This window comes from Prunus persica, chromosome G1, assembly GCF_000346465.2.
Source record: "Prunus persica cultivar Lovell chromosome G1, Prunus_persica_NCBIv2, whole genome shotgun sequence".
NCBI classification, from domain to species: Eukaryota; Viridiplantae; Streptophyta; class Magnoliopsida; order Rosales; family Rosaceae; genus Prunus; species Prunus persica.
The window spans coordinates 740,294-759,419 of record NC_034009.1 but is presented as its reverse complement, the minus strand read 5'-3'; the positions used below and the strand labels follow the sequence as shown (position 1 = coordinate 759,419).

The 19,126-nt window shown below is 37.7% G+C and overlaps 3 protein-coding genes, 1 non-coding gene and 1 pseudogene across 6 annotated transcripts; 2 read left to right on the top strand and 3 right to left on the bottom strand.

Moving 5' to 3' along the window:
- LOC18792400 lies at nt 110-1,750 on the top strand (annotated as a pseudogene).
- LOC18791305 lies at nt 1,965-4,140 on the bottom strand. Its single transcript, XM_007225985.2, has 3 exons — nt 3,785-4,140; nt 3,112-3,185; nt 1,965-2,391 (listed from the first exon to the last, which is right to left on the bottom strand). Exons 1-3 carry the CDS (start codon nt 4,034-4,036, stop codon nt 2,304-2,306), a joined length of 414 nt encoding a protein of 137 aa, XP_007226047.1. The 5' UTR covers nt 4,037-4,140; the 3' UTR covers nt 1,965-2,303.
- On the bottom strand, nt 4,717-4,789 carry TRNAA-UGC. The gene has a single exon. It is a non-coding gene; the product is annotated as a tRNA-Ala (tRNA).
- On the top strand, nt 4,900-8,932 carry LOC18791484 (F-box protein At2g26160). 3 transcript variants are annotated; one of them, XM_020555958.1, is made up of 3 exons: nt 4,900-6,883; nt 7,862-8,217; nt 8,498-8,932. In XM_020555958.1, the coding sequence occupies exon 1, from the start codon at nt 5,343-5,345 to the stop codon at nt 6,528-6,530; it is 1,188 nt and encodes a 395-aa protein (XP_020411547.1). In that variant the 5' UTR covers nt 4,900-5,342; the 3' UTR covers nt 6,531-6,883; nt 7,862-8,217; nt 8,498-8,932. The 3 variants fall into 3 exon arrangements, with proteins under 3 accessions (XP_020411547.1, XP_020411548.1, XP_007224900.1); XM_020555959.1 differs by having other exon boundaries at nt 8,486-8,932; XM_007224838.2 differs by having other exon boundaries at nt 7,862-8,541.
- LOC18790653 (beta-galactosidase 13) lies at nt 13,557-16,097 on the bottom strand. Its single transcript, XM_020554387.1, has one exon. It carries the CDS (start codon nt 16,068-16,070, stop codon nt 13,557-13,559), a length of 2,514 nt encoding a protein of 837 aa, XP_020409976.1. The 5' UTR covers nt 16,071-16,097.

The following is a 19,126-nucleotide window of genomic DNA, read 5'->3' as shown; positions in this document are numbered from 1 at the left end:
TTGGCTCTCTCCCAAACGACATGTTCACCTCACCACACCAACGAAAACGACGACAATTCCTCCCCTCTGCCAACTCCGCCTTATTCTCTTCTCTCTTCGCATTGACTACATGGCGCACAAGAAAAAAGTACAAAATTTCCTTCATCGACTTGATCAGTTTCAGTTTGGTAGGCACTTCCAAGCACTTGGTCCGGTTAATCAAACTGTGCTTAGCCCTAACCAGCCTCCGAAACCAATGCACTGCATTGAAATGTGGAAAGTCCCTTCGGTGATAAGGATGATTTGTTTGGTGATGGGACAATTATGGCCTTGCTTGCTTTGGTAATTCCTTCTTAACTTTAGCTTAGCAGATGGTGCCAAAGAGTTTCTTGCTTTTGAAAAAAAGGGCCCTACTTGCTATTCCAAAAGGAAATACTAGAATTGCTTCCCAGGTTTCTTTGTATTCTTTTGAAATTTATGGTTTTTATTATTATTTTAATTTGGTGTTTAATTAATTTATTGTATACAGATGTAGTTATATTAAATCGTTGTTGCTGGACGAACGAAGATGGGAGGACTTGGAAATGGACTGCTTGGTCAAAGTGTTGGAGAAAGTTGGAATGGAGTCACTGCTTTTGGATGTCCCTTTTGTGTGCAAGTCGTGGTACAAGGCGACCCTCAATCCTTCATGCTGCGAATGTATTGAAGTCTGGCCTTGGGATGTGTCTGAATGTCCGAAATTTTATAATCTTATGGACAGATTTGTGAGTGAGTATCAAATTGATGGGGATCGTTTCTCTGTCACCGCTTTTCTAAAGTTTGTGATCAATCGGAGCAGCAGAAATGCTACTGTGCTCAAGTTTCCGAATGCTGCACAGTAGAAGCCTTTGAATTTGCTGCAAATGTGTAAGTTTTCTCATTTAAGTTAATTTTCAAAATTCCAATCCAAGTGTAGTTTAATTTTCCTTGTAAATGTAAATGTAGCATTTTTGTTGTTGTGGAATGTGTGCAGGTGTCCTGGCCTTGTGACTTTGAGTTTACCAGGAGATGCATTGGACAGCAAACACACGAACCTAGAGCTGATTGGCAAGTGGAAAAATTTGGAGGTGTTATCTTTGGGTTCATGCTTTAATTTGGCGAAAATACTTGCAATTATACAAACACATTGCAAGAATTTTTATGGTTTAGCTTTGTCCAAAGGCTAATTTTCATGGACGTGAGGCATCCTCAATTGTGAAGTTGGTGCCTAATATCAAGTACTTAAATTTGAAAGGTGCAAAAGTTAGTCGGGATAGTCTTGTCATGTTGCTGTGCGGATGCAAAGATCTGGTGATGTTGGACGCCAGAGATTGTTCTGGTTTCAATGAGAATGACGATGAAATATCAAAGCTTGCCTCTCATATTAGTAAATTTATGTGCGAGGGTTCTGAAAATCCTGAATTTCTTCGTGATATGGACAATTTGGTTCTTCCTGTTGATGGATACTCATTTCATCAGCATGTGGAGGAGAATTGGGATGAAATGCTCAATGATTTGCACAATGCGTTCAATGATTTGGGCGACGAGGAATGAAACGACAAGGAATGAAGAACTATTTGATTGTACTAAGTGATATCTCATCTTTTTTATATTTACAATACTAACGAGCAATTATGTGTGTTGAGTGTGGTGTGGTGTTCATCTTGTGTTTTTGGAGTTTGTTACTCTAATGAGGACTTGTTATAAGTTCCTATCTTGATTTCATTATAAGATGTTTGCTTAATTTGGAAAATGGCCGTTCTAAATTCCTTCGCTACATTTTCTGTAATTTCACATGTGCTCACACGATTGTTCTTCAGCCTTGCCTCTGCCTCTATTTCTATCCTGACTTTCCCTTCTTCTATTTCTATCCTGACTTTCCCATCCCACCAAAGGTTTTCCTAGCTAAATTTCTTTGAGGTTCAGGAATGTTGGTTGCACCAGCTTAACAACAGGCACACCCAGTAGACAAAATGAAATAATATGTTTCATTGATTTTATGAAAAAGGTTAAGGAATGTAAGACCAAGACCAACTATACATACGCAATTTTTCGCACTATTTATGCTTATTAAATTCTAAAAAGAAATAAGGCAGCCTGTGCTAGGCAGTAAACAAGTTCAATGATGCTAGTTTTGGCACAATAAGAAGCATTTGATAGTAAACCATAGATTGAGAAACAGAACAATCTCAACAGAGAGCTTCATTTTTAGCAGCAAAAGAGAAGCTTCATTTCAATTCTTCAAAATCTGAGATATCCTACGAGTCTACTACAGTTGGGTGCTCTATACTGCAGCAACTTCAATCTCAACTTGTTGAGCCATCACGCTCATGGCCATTTCCCCGATCTCCACTGCAACAAAAAAAGTGTGGCAGCTTAACACGCCCGCAAGCCCTGCAACCAGTCACAATCAAAATGAACGTTTTATTACTATATATATAAGCATCTATATAATAAGTATAACAAAAAAAATTAAACAACATACTGGATTTACTTCATGAGACTAAAAGAGTAAGCCAAAGCATTCTCTCAGCAATAAAATATAAACATCTAAGTGTTGTTCAATTTCATGCTTTTTCTCAATTGGTAAATATCATTTTCCCATGCTTTCTTAATCTCTCTTTTTCCTTATGAAAGCCCACAACCTTCTTCCCATCAAAATTTTCTAATTCAATGCTGCCACCCTGGTCATACAATGAACATTATCTTGATAAACGGAATCATTTCATCTGCTCACCACATTGATCAAAGACTAACCAGAAATTTCAATTGTTCTGGAAGTGTCAGAATACCAGACTTTTTCTATTGCAGGGCAAAAAAGGATGAAAAATGATTAATGAAGTAATCCACCAAAATTTGGTTGTTTCTCTAACTAAGACAATATTCAAAACTAAATTACCAATAAGATATCATAAGCATTTCCTGGAATGCATTGACTTCTCCACTGAAATGAAAAATCTTAGATACTTTACAAAACACTTTTTGTTGTGATGAATTGAAAGGGGAAATTTGAACTTGGGACCTCAACCAATATCGGGAAAACAAATACAACTAGACCAAGAGCTGTGTTGGTCATAATTTACAAAATTTGGTCATAATTTACAAAATACTAACCTGCATCGGATTATCACTGGAACAGGTTTCAAGGCCTTGGGGCCATTTCTTATGCCTCTCTTGTGGGGAGAAGTCTGCACGATATCCAGCCTTAAATATCAAAACGCCACATCTTCTAAAACGTCAATTACAATAGTACAATGACAACAAAAATGTAAATGAAGCTTCAGACTTATAGGACATATGATGCCTTCAATTGTAAATCTTCAAAAGGTGATGAAAAGCATGGAAACAAAACACATCTAAGAAAGATGATGAGCCAGAACTATGTTAACCATTCATTCACACAAGGGAGGGACATTACCTTCAAGAATGACAATCACAGTGGCCAAATCAGAAAATTGACCTCTAATTTCTACTGGCACAAGCACTCTATACTAATTATCTTCATAAACAGTGACGAAAGAGAAACTCAGAGAAGCAAGCTAAAAAATGGTGCCCAATATAGAACAGAGCAATTCTACCATACAGAAGGCAAAGAAATTTATCAGCGAAGAGAAAAGGACAGGGATTTACATACCCAATTAAGAATAAACTTCAGTATTAAAAAAGAAAAGAATTTATTATTGTTATTGATCTAAAAAAAAAAAAGTTTCATAGAGTAAATAATTTCCAAAACCCAGAACCCTAAAACCCCTAAAATCTCAATCCCCAAATATATAAAGACATATACCTTTCTCTTGGGGACAGCCATGAGTTCCATCGATCCACCGAACAAGAAACTGGGGAACCCGAATCCGATGTTGTTATTCTGCGCTGGGTCCCGATCAGACCCGGGCAGAACCAACTGTGGCGATAAAATCTTAGGTTCCATGACTCCATCGAACGGCGGAGGCATGGCTGCGACGTGGTTCCACCTCCTCGTGCCGAAAACGCACGCCATGTTTCCTCTGCTGCTCCTTAGCAATGCCATCATCGACGCCATTTCGTATGAGTACAGCTCACACGGGAAAACAGTGGTACCATGGAGTGAAGTAGAGGCGGCGATGGGTTAGGAAGATACCAAAGTTTGAAACTAACGAAAACGTTGTCGTTTCATTGTCACTCATGGCTATTTCTTCTTTTCTTTTTTAAACTTTTTTTTTATTTTCTTGTAAACAAATATTGAATGAAAATTAAGGATGAATTACAATTTACACTCATAAAGTTTCGTGTCTATACATAACAGTTTAGCTATTGTCTTTTGAAAATTGATAAAAATAATCTTTAAAATTACAGTGTTATTGACCTCTATTTTTCTTTTACGCGAGGCTCTCTAAACCTATTTATTTAATCTATTTTTATGCTAAAATAACAAGGCACGAGCCATTTTTTTATGAACTTTTATATCCAGAAAGTTAGAGTATTCGCTAAATAAAACAAAATTATTGAATTCCATGATCTAAACTGTCTAAAAATTCATATACCTTTAAAACTATGTTTGTCAAAATTTAGAAAATTGAGACTAAATGGTCAGTTGCCCAAATGGAGGGCAAAGAAAATCCTTATTTGTTGTCCATATAATAGTCATGAACCTCACTAGTGTAAACAAATAGAGACTAAAATGGTCACTCACTTCCCTAAAACTAAAAGTAGTGCAAAATAAGAATTGACTACAAAAAGGAATGGAGATGCAGGGGATCGAACCCTGTACCTCCCGCATGCAAAGCGGGCGCTCTACCATTTGAGCTACATCCCCATGTTGATAATAAACGTTCTCTGTTTAATTTTATTGAACAAAAATACAAAATAATATTAAAAATCATTTTTTAGGTTTTGCTTTCTATCGGGACAGAAAAAAGACAAAAGCCTTCAGAATGGAAAGTTGGAACCAAAAACTTCACTCAAAACTCATCCAACAGCCAAACAAGAAGAAAATCAAATCTCTGGTTCTGATGACCAGCCCTTGTAAAGTCAACCATTTTCCACAAGGAATCGGAGAGGTTTGATTGAATTTCGCATCCTCATTCTCGATCATTTGGATGAGAAAATTTTCATCCAAGCTGTTGGGAGAGAGAGAAAGAGACAGAAAGAGGTGGCTTGTGTACCAGCGAGCTAGTGACAATGGCGACCATGCTGACTTCTTTAGCTAAGGACCTGTAAGATTCTTGAACTTATATCTCAAGAAGTAGAGACATCTTTGTGGTCTGAGATCGGAGATTCGTAAATGTTCGTTTTTATTGTTGTTGTGTTCTTTTATTGCTCATATATGCATATATATATACACACTCTCTCTCATAAGACATAGGAATATGGATGTTGGCTTGAGGATGAGTAGCAGTCAAGTATTAGAATGGGCAAGTCTTCCTCTGCCCGTTCTCTTTTTGGTTTTGGATAGGTTGGTAGAACCCATTGACCATATTCGATTTGCTGCTGTTTGCAAAGAATGGTGTGTTCTTGCAAAAGAATACAATCACAAAACGCAGCGTTGGCGTAAGCTACTCCCCATGCTCCTGGTTCCAACAGAATGTGAAGGAAAGCGAAAACTGTACAGCTTCCCTGCAGGAAAAATCTACGACATTGAATTGCCAGTGCCTTGTAATAGTAAGAGGTATTGTGATTCTAGCTATGGCCATGGTTGGTTGGCGACAATGGATGTGTTAGATAGAGGTGGATTGACTATAACTCTGGTGAACCCTTTCAGAAAAGCAGAGGCGCCCATTCGTCTCCCTCGCTTGGATTTCAAAGTCCTCCGTAAGTACTGCGAGGTTTGCCTCCCGAAGATTATCTTATCTGAGGATCCCACATTGAATCCAGACAGTTATGTGGTTGTATCAATTTACAAACATGTTTCTGAGTTGGCTTTCACTAAAGGAGGACAAAAGTTTTGGATTTACAGCAAGCGTTTAAGAGGGTGCTTGCTTACTGATGCTATATTTCATAAAAGCCAAGTCTTTGCAGTTGGAAAGTGGGGAAACATTCTTTCCTTTGATATCAATAGCAAGCCAATAGAAGCAAAGATTCTTAACCCACAAGAATGTCCGTTCTCACGTTATGCTGATAAAGCTTATCTCGTGGAATCAACCAATGGAGACTTGTTGCATGTTCGAAGATTTTTGAAAGATGTTGACGGAGATGCCTACCATGAAGAGTTTTGGACTGAGAGATTCATGGTTTACAAGTTGGTGTTCAATGAGAGGGATGGATCCGTTGTGCAGCATGTTGAAATAAAAAGTATTGGGGATGAGGTTATGTTCCTGGGTGACGATTATTGTATCTCTGTTTTGGCTTCAAACTTTCCTGGGTGCCAACCCAATTCCATATATTACATGGATGATTGTACAAAATTGGGAGGAGCACGTGTACCTGATACTGATAGCGATAGCAGACCAAGTGTTATAGGCATTTTCAATTTAGAGGATGAAACCATCACACGACATTACTCTTTAAACATTTCACCCGCACTTTGGATTGTACCCCTGTTTAATGGACTCTGCTAACTTCTTCAAGTTCAGCTAATTACAATTGCACTTGTTCTCCAAAGGCCACCAAGACAACTCTTTGTTTCTGCTGCCTGAGAGTGTTGGTTTACTGGGAAGGGTCAGATGTAATGGCTCCAGATGTTGTTCGCCGTTCTTCCTCCCTCCTATTTTGACAATCATCTTTTGTTTGAATCTTGTGGTGTGCTGGTGGAATATATGTTGTGGTCAAAATTAATTGAGGTCCAGTTTGGTGAAGCTTGAAGAGGGAGAGAGAAATATATTCTGAATTAGATCGAAGATGCTGGAAAAGGATTGGTATTTGTATGTGCGAACAAGTGATTGTTGTGCTGCCTAAATACTAGTAAATTTATGTAAGCAGCCTGGACTTGAACTTTACAGTTTCTATAAACTTATATTCCATTATTAAAAATATTGACCGAGATTTTGTCCTTTTAAAAAGGTATCTTCTGGTCATTAATATATTATCTTGTTGAACATCCCTATTATATGATTTTCTTTTCACTTTTCATTTCAACATTTGTATGTGCATTATGATTGGTGATTGTGATGTATGCATTATCATAAGTCGTATGTCATGTGATTGAGAGGCCATACATACCTCAAGGTTAATATGAATGTCTCAGCAATTTATTCACTGTGTGTTTGCCTCCCTCCGTTGTGATGTTTGCCATGTATCAATTTGAGCTTGATATGTATGTTGTCTAGGATGGAAATTATGTGCCACTTCATAAGTAATTAGCATGATCTGTTGTGCAATCCCTGCCAAATTGCATTCAGGAGTGCAATTAGAGAACTTTGTAACTTGACTGATTAGGAGTTGTAGTAGCTATTTGATTGTGATTTAAAAGGTTCTATCCTTTCTCAAAAGAACATACACTGTTGGCTCGTATGCAGTTATAAGCTTATTACCACTAGCCTCTTTCCTTGGAGTGTCAACATCATCTATCATAGCAGTGAGATTGTTTTGTGAAGCAGGCATGTGAATGTAGGTGAAGAGTAGTTGAAAAGAATACAAATCTTTTCCTATTCATGAAGTTATACGAATGGATGTTAATAGCTACATTGCTTTTTTGGTTGCTAAATGTCGGAATCATTCATATCCCTAGTTTTTTAGCTTCCCTTTTGGAGGATGAACATGGTGAAACCTGAATTATTTGATCAGGTTTTCCATCAGGTCTGAGCATGTTATCAACTGCAACTAGAGATTGTGAAGCTAAGAAAATTTAATAAAGTAGAAGTACATAGTTTCTTTAGAAAAAGTTATATTGGATTATTTTGATGTATTTTACTTTTCACTACAAACATCTGATCTCCTTTTCATTTTGTAGGTGTGATCAGTTGAACAAGTATGATACTGCGGCTGCTGCAAGTTTTTCAAACTCAAATCTCTCCTGGATTGGATAGTTTAGTTCTGTGTTTCTGTTTGGTAACTGCCTCATCAACCTCATGCCAAGATGGTATTTCCTCACTTTTCGGTATTAGAAAAGACCAAAGCTTGCAATTTAGGTTCTGGGTTTCAAGTATGTGATACTACAGAGACTCTGGATGATTGTCAAAGAAAGGGTTGATTCTACTTTGGTGGACAACCACATGGAAGACTCTATGACACTTGAAGAGGGTTCTGCTGGTTTTCAAGATTCAATGCAAGCAGCGACGCCGGTTCCTAAATCTGAATGCAAGAAAGGTTTGCTTGCTTCTCCATCTACGTTTGTTACCATTATTGGTAGGGTCCGAGTCGATTTTTTCCGTTGAGAAGATTAAAAGGTTTCAGTCTTTCAAGAGTCTTGGGAGAGAATAGGAAGTACCAATTTTTAATGAGAAACCAAATACGAGTGGAGATAGAGAGAAGTACTGGAATAGTGATATAGAAATAATATTTTACTAGTTGACTAAACAAATTATACCAATCTCAAAAGTATATTTATTTGACTAAACAAATTCTGATTTGACAGTTTATTTTGCAGAGATGACTCTTGAATAAAGATCTAAGAATTAAACTGTGAGGTCACATTAAGAAGTGAGCCAACAAATGATTAGCACCGTATTAACTTATATTTGTTAGTGCTTGATCACTTACCAAGGTAGAGGAAGCAAAGGAAATATCAACTGGGTTGCCTAAATGAAGTACCTAAGCTTATGGGTGATGATCTGGTGATGATTAAGCAAACCTTGCTTCTCATATTAGTGGATTCAATTGTGAAGGTTCTACTGATTCATGGCTGTAAATTTAATAGTACAAAGAAAAGCAGGATGCATACCCTTGAATTAGAATACATAATTGGTACAAAGAAAGAAACATAAATTTGTGCTTCGAAGATGTTAAAGAAACATAAATTTGTGCTTCGAAGATGTTAAACTTGAACTAGTATCTTTAACTGAATTCATAATGACAAATATTGCCTAGAACATTAATTATCTATTTCAACGACTTATAGTTTTATATGCCTCGACTTGGAAAGCAAGTGCCTTCCTTGATATCTGGGCAAACATTAGTGATACAGGGGAGTTGCATTTGCCCAAGACTTGACTTCCACAAGAGCCAGCTTGTGGCTCTTGTTTATTGATAATTAAATTACAAAATTCTGAACAGAACCCAAAAACTTAAACACAACCAATGGAAGATCCATGGCTGTTGCCTTTATGTACCAAACTTCAACCTCTGCAAGTGCAACATAAACACCAATAAGTTCCCAATTCTAAAACTTAGTAATGAAATAGCTATTCGAATTGTAAAACAAACTCATAATATCACATATTAAGTGATTGCTAGAAAGTAGCAGGACTTGAGTTGGTAAGTGTGGGTAAACTCATAAGATCTACAAATGAGAAATATAAACACATTAAAACATTAGACAAACATGCAAACTATATACATATATACACGGAGCTTCAGTTGGGGGATCCCTCAAATAAGTTATTTGAGGGACACCTTTATAGGTTACTCTGTATTATATTTCACTAATCCAAACAGTTTATTTTGTAGATATGCATTCAAAGATTATCTCTATACAAAATCATTAGAATCCGATATCATTTGACCATTCAATTGAAATATCGAAATTTTAGTAGTTTCTTAAAATACCGTGTACAAAATTGGATGTCAAAACAATTTCTGATTTGTCTAATTTTTTTGCAAGGATGACCTATGAATGTAGACTTTAAAAATAGATGGTTTGGATCATTGAAAAACAAAATTCGTAAGGGTCCCTAAAGGGTGTCCCTCAATAGAAGGGAAATGTATATGTGTGTGTGTGTGTGTGTGTGTGTGTGTGTGTGTGTGTGTGTGTGTATCATATAAAATGAGAAACAAATACCTGACTCAACTAATTCATAAAACTCCATCTCTTGAATGGTTTGCTCATACTGTAAAGAGGAGATGTCAACATACCTTAAGCAATTTTGAGAACAAATTAAGGCCTCCACAATCTTAAGAGTCAAAGAAGCACATAATAAATTAATTACCTAACCACCCGTGTTAAAACATGATTTCGAAGCCACTGTTAATACTGGGATAGCAAGCACATCCTTTGCAATAAGTGCCAAACCCGGATATTTAACTCCATTCAATTTCCACCACTTCAAAATATCGAAGTCGGAAATCACTTTTTCAATAGGGTCGGTTATGTACCTATCAATCTCATGCTTCAATATCACAGTGTCATTTGCTTGAGATTCTTTTATCCAACTTTCCTTCATTTACCTTCATTTCTTTCCCCCTAGTTGTAGGCTAGAATTTATCATAGTCGTACTAATAGCATTATAGTACCACTAATACCACTATTAGCACTAGGATTACTACATTAAGTGCTAGGTGTTGATGAGATGTCATACTCCTCATAAAGCTTCATTAAAAGCTCTTTTACTTAATTCTTCTTTTTAATAGCATTTTCTGATTTTTCAAACCGACTCTTCAATACAAACTCTAAGTTCCCCAACTTGTATCGAGGATCAAGAACAAGTGCTACCATCAAAAGTTTGTTTAATTTATCAAGATCACCCTAATACATCTCAAATTTCATCTTCATGCTATGCGCCATGTCATTTAAAACCATGGAGGTGTGAGTTTCACTTAGGAATTGCTCTTCTCCTAAGAACAAATCATCAATTTCACCATTCATTACAAATCAAATCATGAAAGGTAGTGTGAGAAGCGAAATGCAAATAAACATTCATATTCAATGTCATCTCATTAAATATCTTTAAAAAATTAACAAATGTAAGAGCATTATTCCAATCTTCATCAGTTGGTGGCCCTACCCTCTTTTTAGTCTTATGATATACAACCACCTTATCTTCGTCAACCAGTTCTTCTTCACCAAACCAAGACATAAATGGACCATCATCTTCTTCTATTATTCTCACAAAAGCTTTTTTTAACTTCAAAGCGGCATCTAACATCATATATGTGGAATTCCACCTAGTTGGTACATCCAACACCACAAGCCTCTTGCATTCAATTTGCTCCTTGAGAATACAAGCCTTAAAATCCTTTAACCTTTGTGGAGATGATCTTACACACCTAACCACATTCATTATTGACAATACACTTTTCTCTAACTTTTTCAAGTCATCTTGAACTATCAAATTGACAATATAAGCACAGCACCTAACATGCATGTAATTTCCCCCTAACACAAGGCTACCATTTCTCCAATGAGCCATCTTTGACTTCAAGTAATCTATTGCCTTTGTATTTGAAGAAGCATTATCAGCCGTACTTTTAGTATCTACTTCATATCCCAAGCAAGCAAACAAATCTCAAGGAGTTTACCAATTGAGTTCTTCTTATAATTAGCAATGACACAAAAGTTCAAAACTATTTTATGCAAGTTCCATTCACCATCTATGCAGTGTGTCGTGATCATCAAGTAATTTATGTTTTGAATACTTGTCTAAGTGTCCATTGTGAGGCACAATCTATGTGATGCTAATTCTCCTTTCAATTTTTGTTTCATGACATCATAGATGACCATAAAATGACTCACAAGTTTCCTACGATATGACACTTGGAAATGGAGGTTCAATAATTCATAATTATCATCTCTATACAAGACCTTAACAAATCTTCTTTACTAAGTCTGATTGTCGAAAGACCACTAACTGCTTGGTCAAAAGACAAGGTCGAAGTGAAAACTGTGATTTGACCCAAAAAAAAAGAGTAAAAACTGTGATTTGACCACACAAAAAAACTGAAAACTGTGAGGGTACTCTGGTGCTGCCGGCTCTATTGTAATATTGATATAAAAATAATGATAAACTACGATAAGCCTCCCAATCTATAGGATCATTTACGAGTTCATGTCCAATTTTAGGGACATTTACGAGTACATACTCAACGTCATGAAAAACCTACAATTTTCCCCATTCGTTAACCAAACTGTTAGTTAGTCTGTTAAATGCTGATGTGTCAAAAGTAAGACCCCTTTGTTAAACGACGTGGACTTCCATGTGGACTAAAAATTAATAAAAATTTGTTTTAATATATATATATATTGAACCAGACCCAGAATTCTCTCTCTCTCTCTTCCTCCATAGCCTCTACCACCAAACCCTCCTCCGTCTGATCCACCTGTACCACCAAACCTAAACCCAACAGCCACGCCTCCCCTAACCACAAACGGTGGAGCTGCTCCTTGCCGATTCAGACTCCGACGTTGACGTCACATACCACCGGGACAAGGGGTCTTCAACTTCCAAGCCCAAGGGCTCACGCCGTCCACAGCCATTGAAATTTCGCCGACGAGGAAGCTGGAAAATCTCCAGCCGCTGCCATCCTCAAAAATATCCAGGAGTTGCCATTCACTCGATGCAGAAAGCCGACGACGAAGCACCAGAGAAAATGGAGGTCGTGACCAAGCTAGATCGAGGGCTTTCCCGATGTTTTCTTGTGAAAATTCAAAACAGAAAAGTGCCTGATAAGACAAGTTATTTACAATTAGTGGAGAATTTCTTCAATGAAATTAAACCCATCTGCTGGATTGTGGCAAATAGCCATGGAAAAGTAGGTGAACCCTCAGCTGTAGATTCCGAAATTGCTCCTAGACTAGTTCCCTACCAACCAAAGATATGTTTCTGTTGTTTGAGAATTATTCCCTTTCTAGGCAAAGTTGATTGTGCGATGGTAGTTTAATTTTGAGGTATTGGAATCTTATGAGGAGGAGGGAGAAAGAGAGTTGGGTTTTGGGGTCGTCGATGGGAGTCGGGTGGCTGAGAGGTGAGGTTGAGTCCGGAGGGAGAGAGGGTTGGCTGGGTAGGAGAGGAGAGTGGAGAAATTTTTTTTTTCATTTTTAATGATTTTAATATTATTTAAAAATTATTTTTAACATGTATATAATTTTTTATTATTTATTTGTCCAAACGGAAGGAGTAAATTGTAAGTTTTCCACAATGTTGAGTATGTATTAATAAATGTTCCCAAAATTGTGTATGAACTCGTAAATAACCGTATAGATTGGGGAGTTTACTGTAATTTACCTTAAAAATAAATTTATTTGACTACTTGACTAAAGAAATGTTTGATCATAGCTAGTATATCTATTTTACTAATTTCATCTCAAATGTATATTTATTTGACTGAACACGTTTGTCTAGGAATTTTTATGAAGCGAGCCACGCAAATGATTAGCACCGTGTTAACTTATATTGGGTAGCGCTTGATCATTTACTGCAAGAATTCAGTGTTTTCACATTTGTCTATAGGAATTCAACTAATGAAGAGGAGGGCAAAGGAAATTTCAACTCTTTTATATTATATTTGTTGGGATGATGTTGTCACACTCACATTTATGGGTGATGAAGAATTAGTGGATTCAACTGTGAAGGTTCTACTGATTCACGAGTGTATATTTGATAGCGCAAAGAAAAGCTAGATACATACTCTTGAATTCGAATACATAATTCATAGAAAGAAAGAAATATAAATTTGTGCTTCGAGGATCTTAAGATTGAACTAGTATCTTTAACTGAATTCATAATGACAATATCACACAGAACATTAATTCTCTCTTCCAACAACTTGTAGTTTTATATGGCGCACTTGACTTGGAAAGCAAGTGTCTTCTTGATACCTGGGCAACCATCAGTAGTGTTCTTAAAGAAAAGGTTGCGGTCAATCGGGACGGAACAGCTGGATTTTCCCAAGCAATGTTGCTCAACCACCTCCTTAGATACAGGGGAGTTGCATTTGCCCAAGACGTAGCTTCCACATGAGCCAGCTGGTGGATCGCCGAAGCTTGCAAACTCAACAGCAACAACCTTCTTGTTGTCTGGACACTTGATGTCGGCGGATGATCTGATAACATCTAAAACAGGTCGGAAAACGCTGTCCTGCCTTGCCCATGACTTGACATTTGGAGGATGGTACTCGGTAATGAAGCTACAGATAGTATCTCTGTTGACGGTTAGGATCTCAATGTGTTTGGGTTTCCCTGGCTGCTCCTCCAACACAACGAGAAGATTTTGTGTAGGCTTGATGAAAGATCTTGGAATGTGGTACTCGGATTGAGTTGGTTCTCCAAGAGGAGAGAGGAAGGACATCCAGTGACGGCCGATGCTTTTACCATTAACCCAGATCATTCCCTTTCCCATACCAGTCATTCGAATGGCGACAGGGTTATTACCTTCTGGAGCATCAAAGTAAGTCTTGTACCATGTGAGACCCTGTGCTGATCCCTTTGTTTTATCCCATTGAACTTGTTTTGATCCCTCCTCAGTGAACACTTGAAGCTTTTCTCCATTCAGACCAACCTGATGTCCCCATCCATTCTTTGTAATGTCCAGTGTTCCAGTGTTCAATCCAAGGACTATTACGAGATTAGGCCCTGCATACCTGTGCTCCATATAGGCTCCACCATCCGGGAGTCCCAGTGTCATGGCAAGCAGCGTTATCTGGTTGACACCTGCCTTAAAGTGAACAGGTTTCTCTAAGACGAAGCTCTTCTCATCGTGGCTTCCATGTCCAAAACCAATATACTCCCCGTTGACAAACAGGTGCAATGCATGACCAAGACTGGCAATTCGAAGAACTGGTTGAATGCTTTCCTTCCTGGGCAAGTCTTGTGGATTCAGTGCAAGGCTAGTGGTGTACCATGCGTAGTCTGAGGTATCTTTTAGCAAGGTGTACAGCTCCAGCGGTGTTGGATTATTTACCGGCACTTGAAGGGTGCTTGGAATGGGTTCTGCATACTTCATCCATTTATGATTATTGGCAACGGTTGATCGAACGAAGTTCCTAGAATTATGTTGCGCAACAATCGTTTGAGTGTTGAAGACAATGGTCTTACAATCAGGGAGGATACTAACAGAATGCGGTGGCAGGTAATAATCCTGACCTCTCCAACTAACAGTTGCTTCCGTTGTGAGGTTATTGTTGGTCAAGAAAGCAGCACAGATGTCTGTGGCGGGCATCTCATAGAAATAAACCTCTGTGTCTGCGCTCATCTTTTGGACTCCAGGAACTCCCCAAAGCATAGACTTCCTGGATAGCCTTAAAGCCTTGTGTAAATCCCTGAGGTGACTCCATTTGGGGTCCCTTGGCAAACCATATTCATCGAGAGGAGCTTCGTCGTAGTAGCGAGTAGTTGTGAAAATAGCACTTGTTCTTCCAAAATTTGTGCCACCATGGTACATATAGTAGTTGGTTAGAGACCCTTTCTTTGAGAAAAAGCGCGCAACTGCAAATGCAATATCCTCTACTGGTCTTTGTGAAGGTGGGTCTCCAAATACTCTGTATTGAGCAGTCCAGTTCTCAGTCCACAGAGTTGGCTTGTAGGGTTTATTCGGGCCCATGAAAGTATCTCCACATTGCCTTCCATTGCAAGTATTAATGACTGGATCAGGAGCGTCCTTCTGCTTGCACATGACCCATGGTACTCCGATGTTCTGCTGCACTGCCATGGCTGCTGCCCACCTCACATAATTGTTTCCCAACTCTCTATACGCAAGCTGGACCATATTGTACTCATTTTCAATTTGAGCCAAGACGATGGGGCCTCCTTGTGGAGCAAATAGCTTCGCCTCCTTCAACTTGTTTACGATCAGCTGCACATACTTCTCCATGTGGTACTTGAATGCTTCGCTATCGGAACGGAATATGACGCCAGGGACCTCCCTTAGCCAATAAGGAAGTCCTCCGTGGTTCCATTCAGCTTGGATGAATGGCCCAAGCCTAATGGTAGCATACATTTTGTACTCCTGAACCAGCATAATAAACCTCACCAAATCATAGTTTCCTTCAAAATTGTACTGCCCTTGCACAGGCTCATGAATGTTCCAGAACACATAAGTTTCAATCATGTTCAAGCCTCCATGTTTCGCCTTCTTGATAAGATCCGGCCACATTTCCGGCGTGCTTCGAGTGTAATGGATTGCACCCGAAAACAGAAGCTCTCGTTTTCCGTTGATAATCAGTGACCTCCCATCATATGTCACGGGGCCGCCCTGCACTGATTGATTCTGATTCTGATGACGAAGATGCTTCCCTCTGTGACCATGATGTCCACGTCCTTTGGCATGGACGATTGCGGCAGAGATAACCATGGAAATGAGGGAAATCAAGAGCACCCGGCTAACAGATACCGCCATTGTATGTATGTTAAGTCTTTTGGTTTGGCCAAGAAATTTGCTCCTCCTTAGATGGAGGCCTTGGCCAGAAACAGTTTGCAATGAAACTCCACGAAACACAATTGTATATAAGGGAGATAGATGGATGGTAGTTGTAAGCCGGCCTGTTCAATTTTGACTTTTTTTTGTTATAATCTCCCGTGTGTTCTTACAATTGTTTTTAGTTGTTTGCTTTGATGTTTACACACTCATTGCTGGGAAGTTATAACAGATCAAGAAGAATGTATTGCTGTTCGGGGTGGTTGTTTTTCCTTTTTTAAGAAAATAAGCACCTAATTGATTGATGATATTGTAGAATAAAAATATAGAATGCCTAACAGGCAAAGGGGAAGTGGTCGCTGCTTTTCATTTCAAAGCATATAAAGAAATCACTTGTCATTTAAATCTGAATAAATAAATAAATTAAAAATCACTTGTCATTTAAAGAAAAAAAAAAATTATAGTTTGGTAGTTATATCCAAGGTTGGGATCTTATCATTAAGAAGTTTTCTTGTTATGAATAGTTCATTTACTTCTTGTCCTGAAGACTATCATTTAAATTGTGGCATCTCTTTTTATACCTGAGTTATGAATAGCAAACATTGGACTTTCAATTTTCTATCTTAACAAATATTACTTCAATTTAACTCTACACCAAGTTGAACGGAGTTGTAATGTATTTTTCTCCTTATACATAGTAGGCAGAGTACAAATGGAGTTTTTCTAATGGCCAAAAATATGTTAGTTTTTACAGAAACTTTCAAATATAGCCAAAAAAAATTACTTTTTTTTTTATAGTACAAACAAGCGATTGGAGGAGGGGGTTTACAAAAATATTCATTAGGTGCCTAGGGGTTTCGAATCTATGTCCACATAAATGGAGGTGGAAGAGCTCAACGAACTGAGCTATACCTAGGGGTGGGCACGGTCCGGTTTTCCCCTTGAATTGGAATCGAAATCGAAACTTACACATAATCCGATTTTTATAGAAAGTGTTTAGAAGAACAAAACCAAACCCGACCTATGCGGTTTCGATTTGGTTCAACCCAGTTTTCGGTTTGGAAAGATAAAAATATAAATATGGGAAGAAGAAAGAAATATGATGTATACAAAATTGAAAATTGAGAAAAATATGTACAATGGATAAAATAAGAGAGAAAGAGGTGAATGGATGTATAGGAAGATAAATAGAAATAAATAGGTGAAAAGAGAAAAGAAAGATGGAGGCGCAACAAGAACGGATATGATTCACCGAAAAGAAAAAGAAATTGGGCTAGAGTAGTTATTTAGTTGGGTATAAATTGGTACTAAGACATTTGGATATTAATTGGGCTAAAATATATATAGATATTACTTGGAGTTACTAATATTAATTGAATATTAATTAGACTTACTAATAATTTTGGATATAAATGAATAAGTAAACATAACATAATCGGTCCAGTTTGATTTATACCGACTCTTCCAAGACAAGAATCAGGACGGGAATCGATCTAAAGTGGTCCGGTTCAATTTTTGAGCCTAGGTTGACTTTTTTAGTCAACACAATTTTTTCAGCTATATTCATCGGTTCACCTGTTCAAATGCCCACCCCTAACTATACCCTACTAGCTACCAAAAAATTACTTAAATAGACTTAAATGTCCTTAGAAGGATTTTCTTTTTTTCACAAATGGAGACTGTGTTGGAACTTTTCAAAATACACAAGTACATAAGCTTTCAATTTGTTTCCATTATTTATGTCAAATGGAAATTTTGCATAAGGAAATGAATAATAAATATGATTGGGAGAAGAAAATGGGAGTTGAGAGGTTAGGGGAGTATGACCAAAGATCACAGTTAAAATTTTAATTGTGGTTGTTCTTGTGTTTAGAAAATAAGCACTTGTTGTTTTTATTTTAATTTTAATACAAGTGATATTAAAGGAGGGGAAATCAAATCTAGGACTTTAGATAAATGCTCTTAAACATAAACTTGTATTTTCATTGCAGGCTGGAGTTTACATGAAGTGGTATTTTATTTTATTTTATTTTATTCTGAATTAACAAAGGGGTAAATTACATAAAAGAAAGAAAAGCTAACAAACAACTCAGTGTCTAGCAACCCTAATACAATATTCCTTTATAGAAGATGTTTAACTTTTCAATGTAAGACATTTTCACCTTTATATTCTCATATAGTCCCGTATGTGTGGCAAATTTTTTAAGCCTAACATGTGGACAACACGTATTGGGTGACGTGGAGCACGTGTGGCCATTGGGCTTTCACATGTAGGCTAACCCGCTCTGATACCATGAAGGAAGTTGAGGTTCTACCCCAAAACCAATTGGCAATAAGGGGGAGTAGCCCAACACCTTATAAGCACTTCCAACTCCAAAGTTTTCTAACTTTCCAATGTATGACATTTTCACCTCCACATTCTCACACTAACAGGTAAAGGAGAAGTGATCGCTTTTCTTTTCAAATCACGTAATTTACCACCCATACAACCATCGAAAACATTTTGTATTTTTTCATATTTAACGATGGTGTATTCAATTGAGATTTTAAATATATAGTTTGACCCTAATGAACTCTCTCTAAAGAAATAAAACACTGAACTTAGCCCTAGCCGCAGCCCCCCTTTGGGCATGGTGGCCTTATTCCCCACCCCTCTCCTCCCCTACCCTCTCCCCTCCTCTCCTTCTCTACCCACCCCTCCCCTCCTCTCTATCCCTTCCCATTTCTCCCCTCTATTTTGGGGTTGTTTACCAAGTTTTCAAATGGATTTTCTGCTTGGATGCACTGGTGATTTCGTTGGCGACTTTTGTTTTCCTTGGAATCTTTAGTGACAACGATGTAGCAAAGCGTTGGTGGTTTTGTTAGCAGATTTGAAGACATATAAGGTGGTTGCGTGGCTTTTTCTCACTTGTTGAGTGTATATAGTTTCTTGCGTTATAATAATTGCATCAACTCTTTTGTGAGTTTGGTGGTTGTTTATAGTTTAGTCTCTA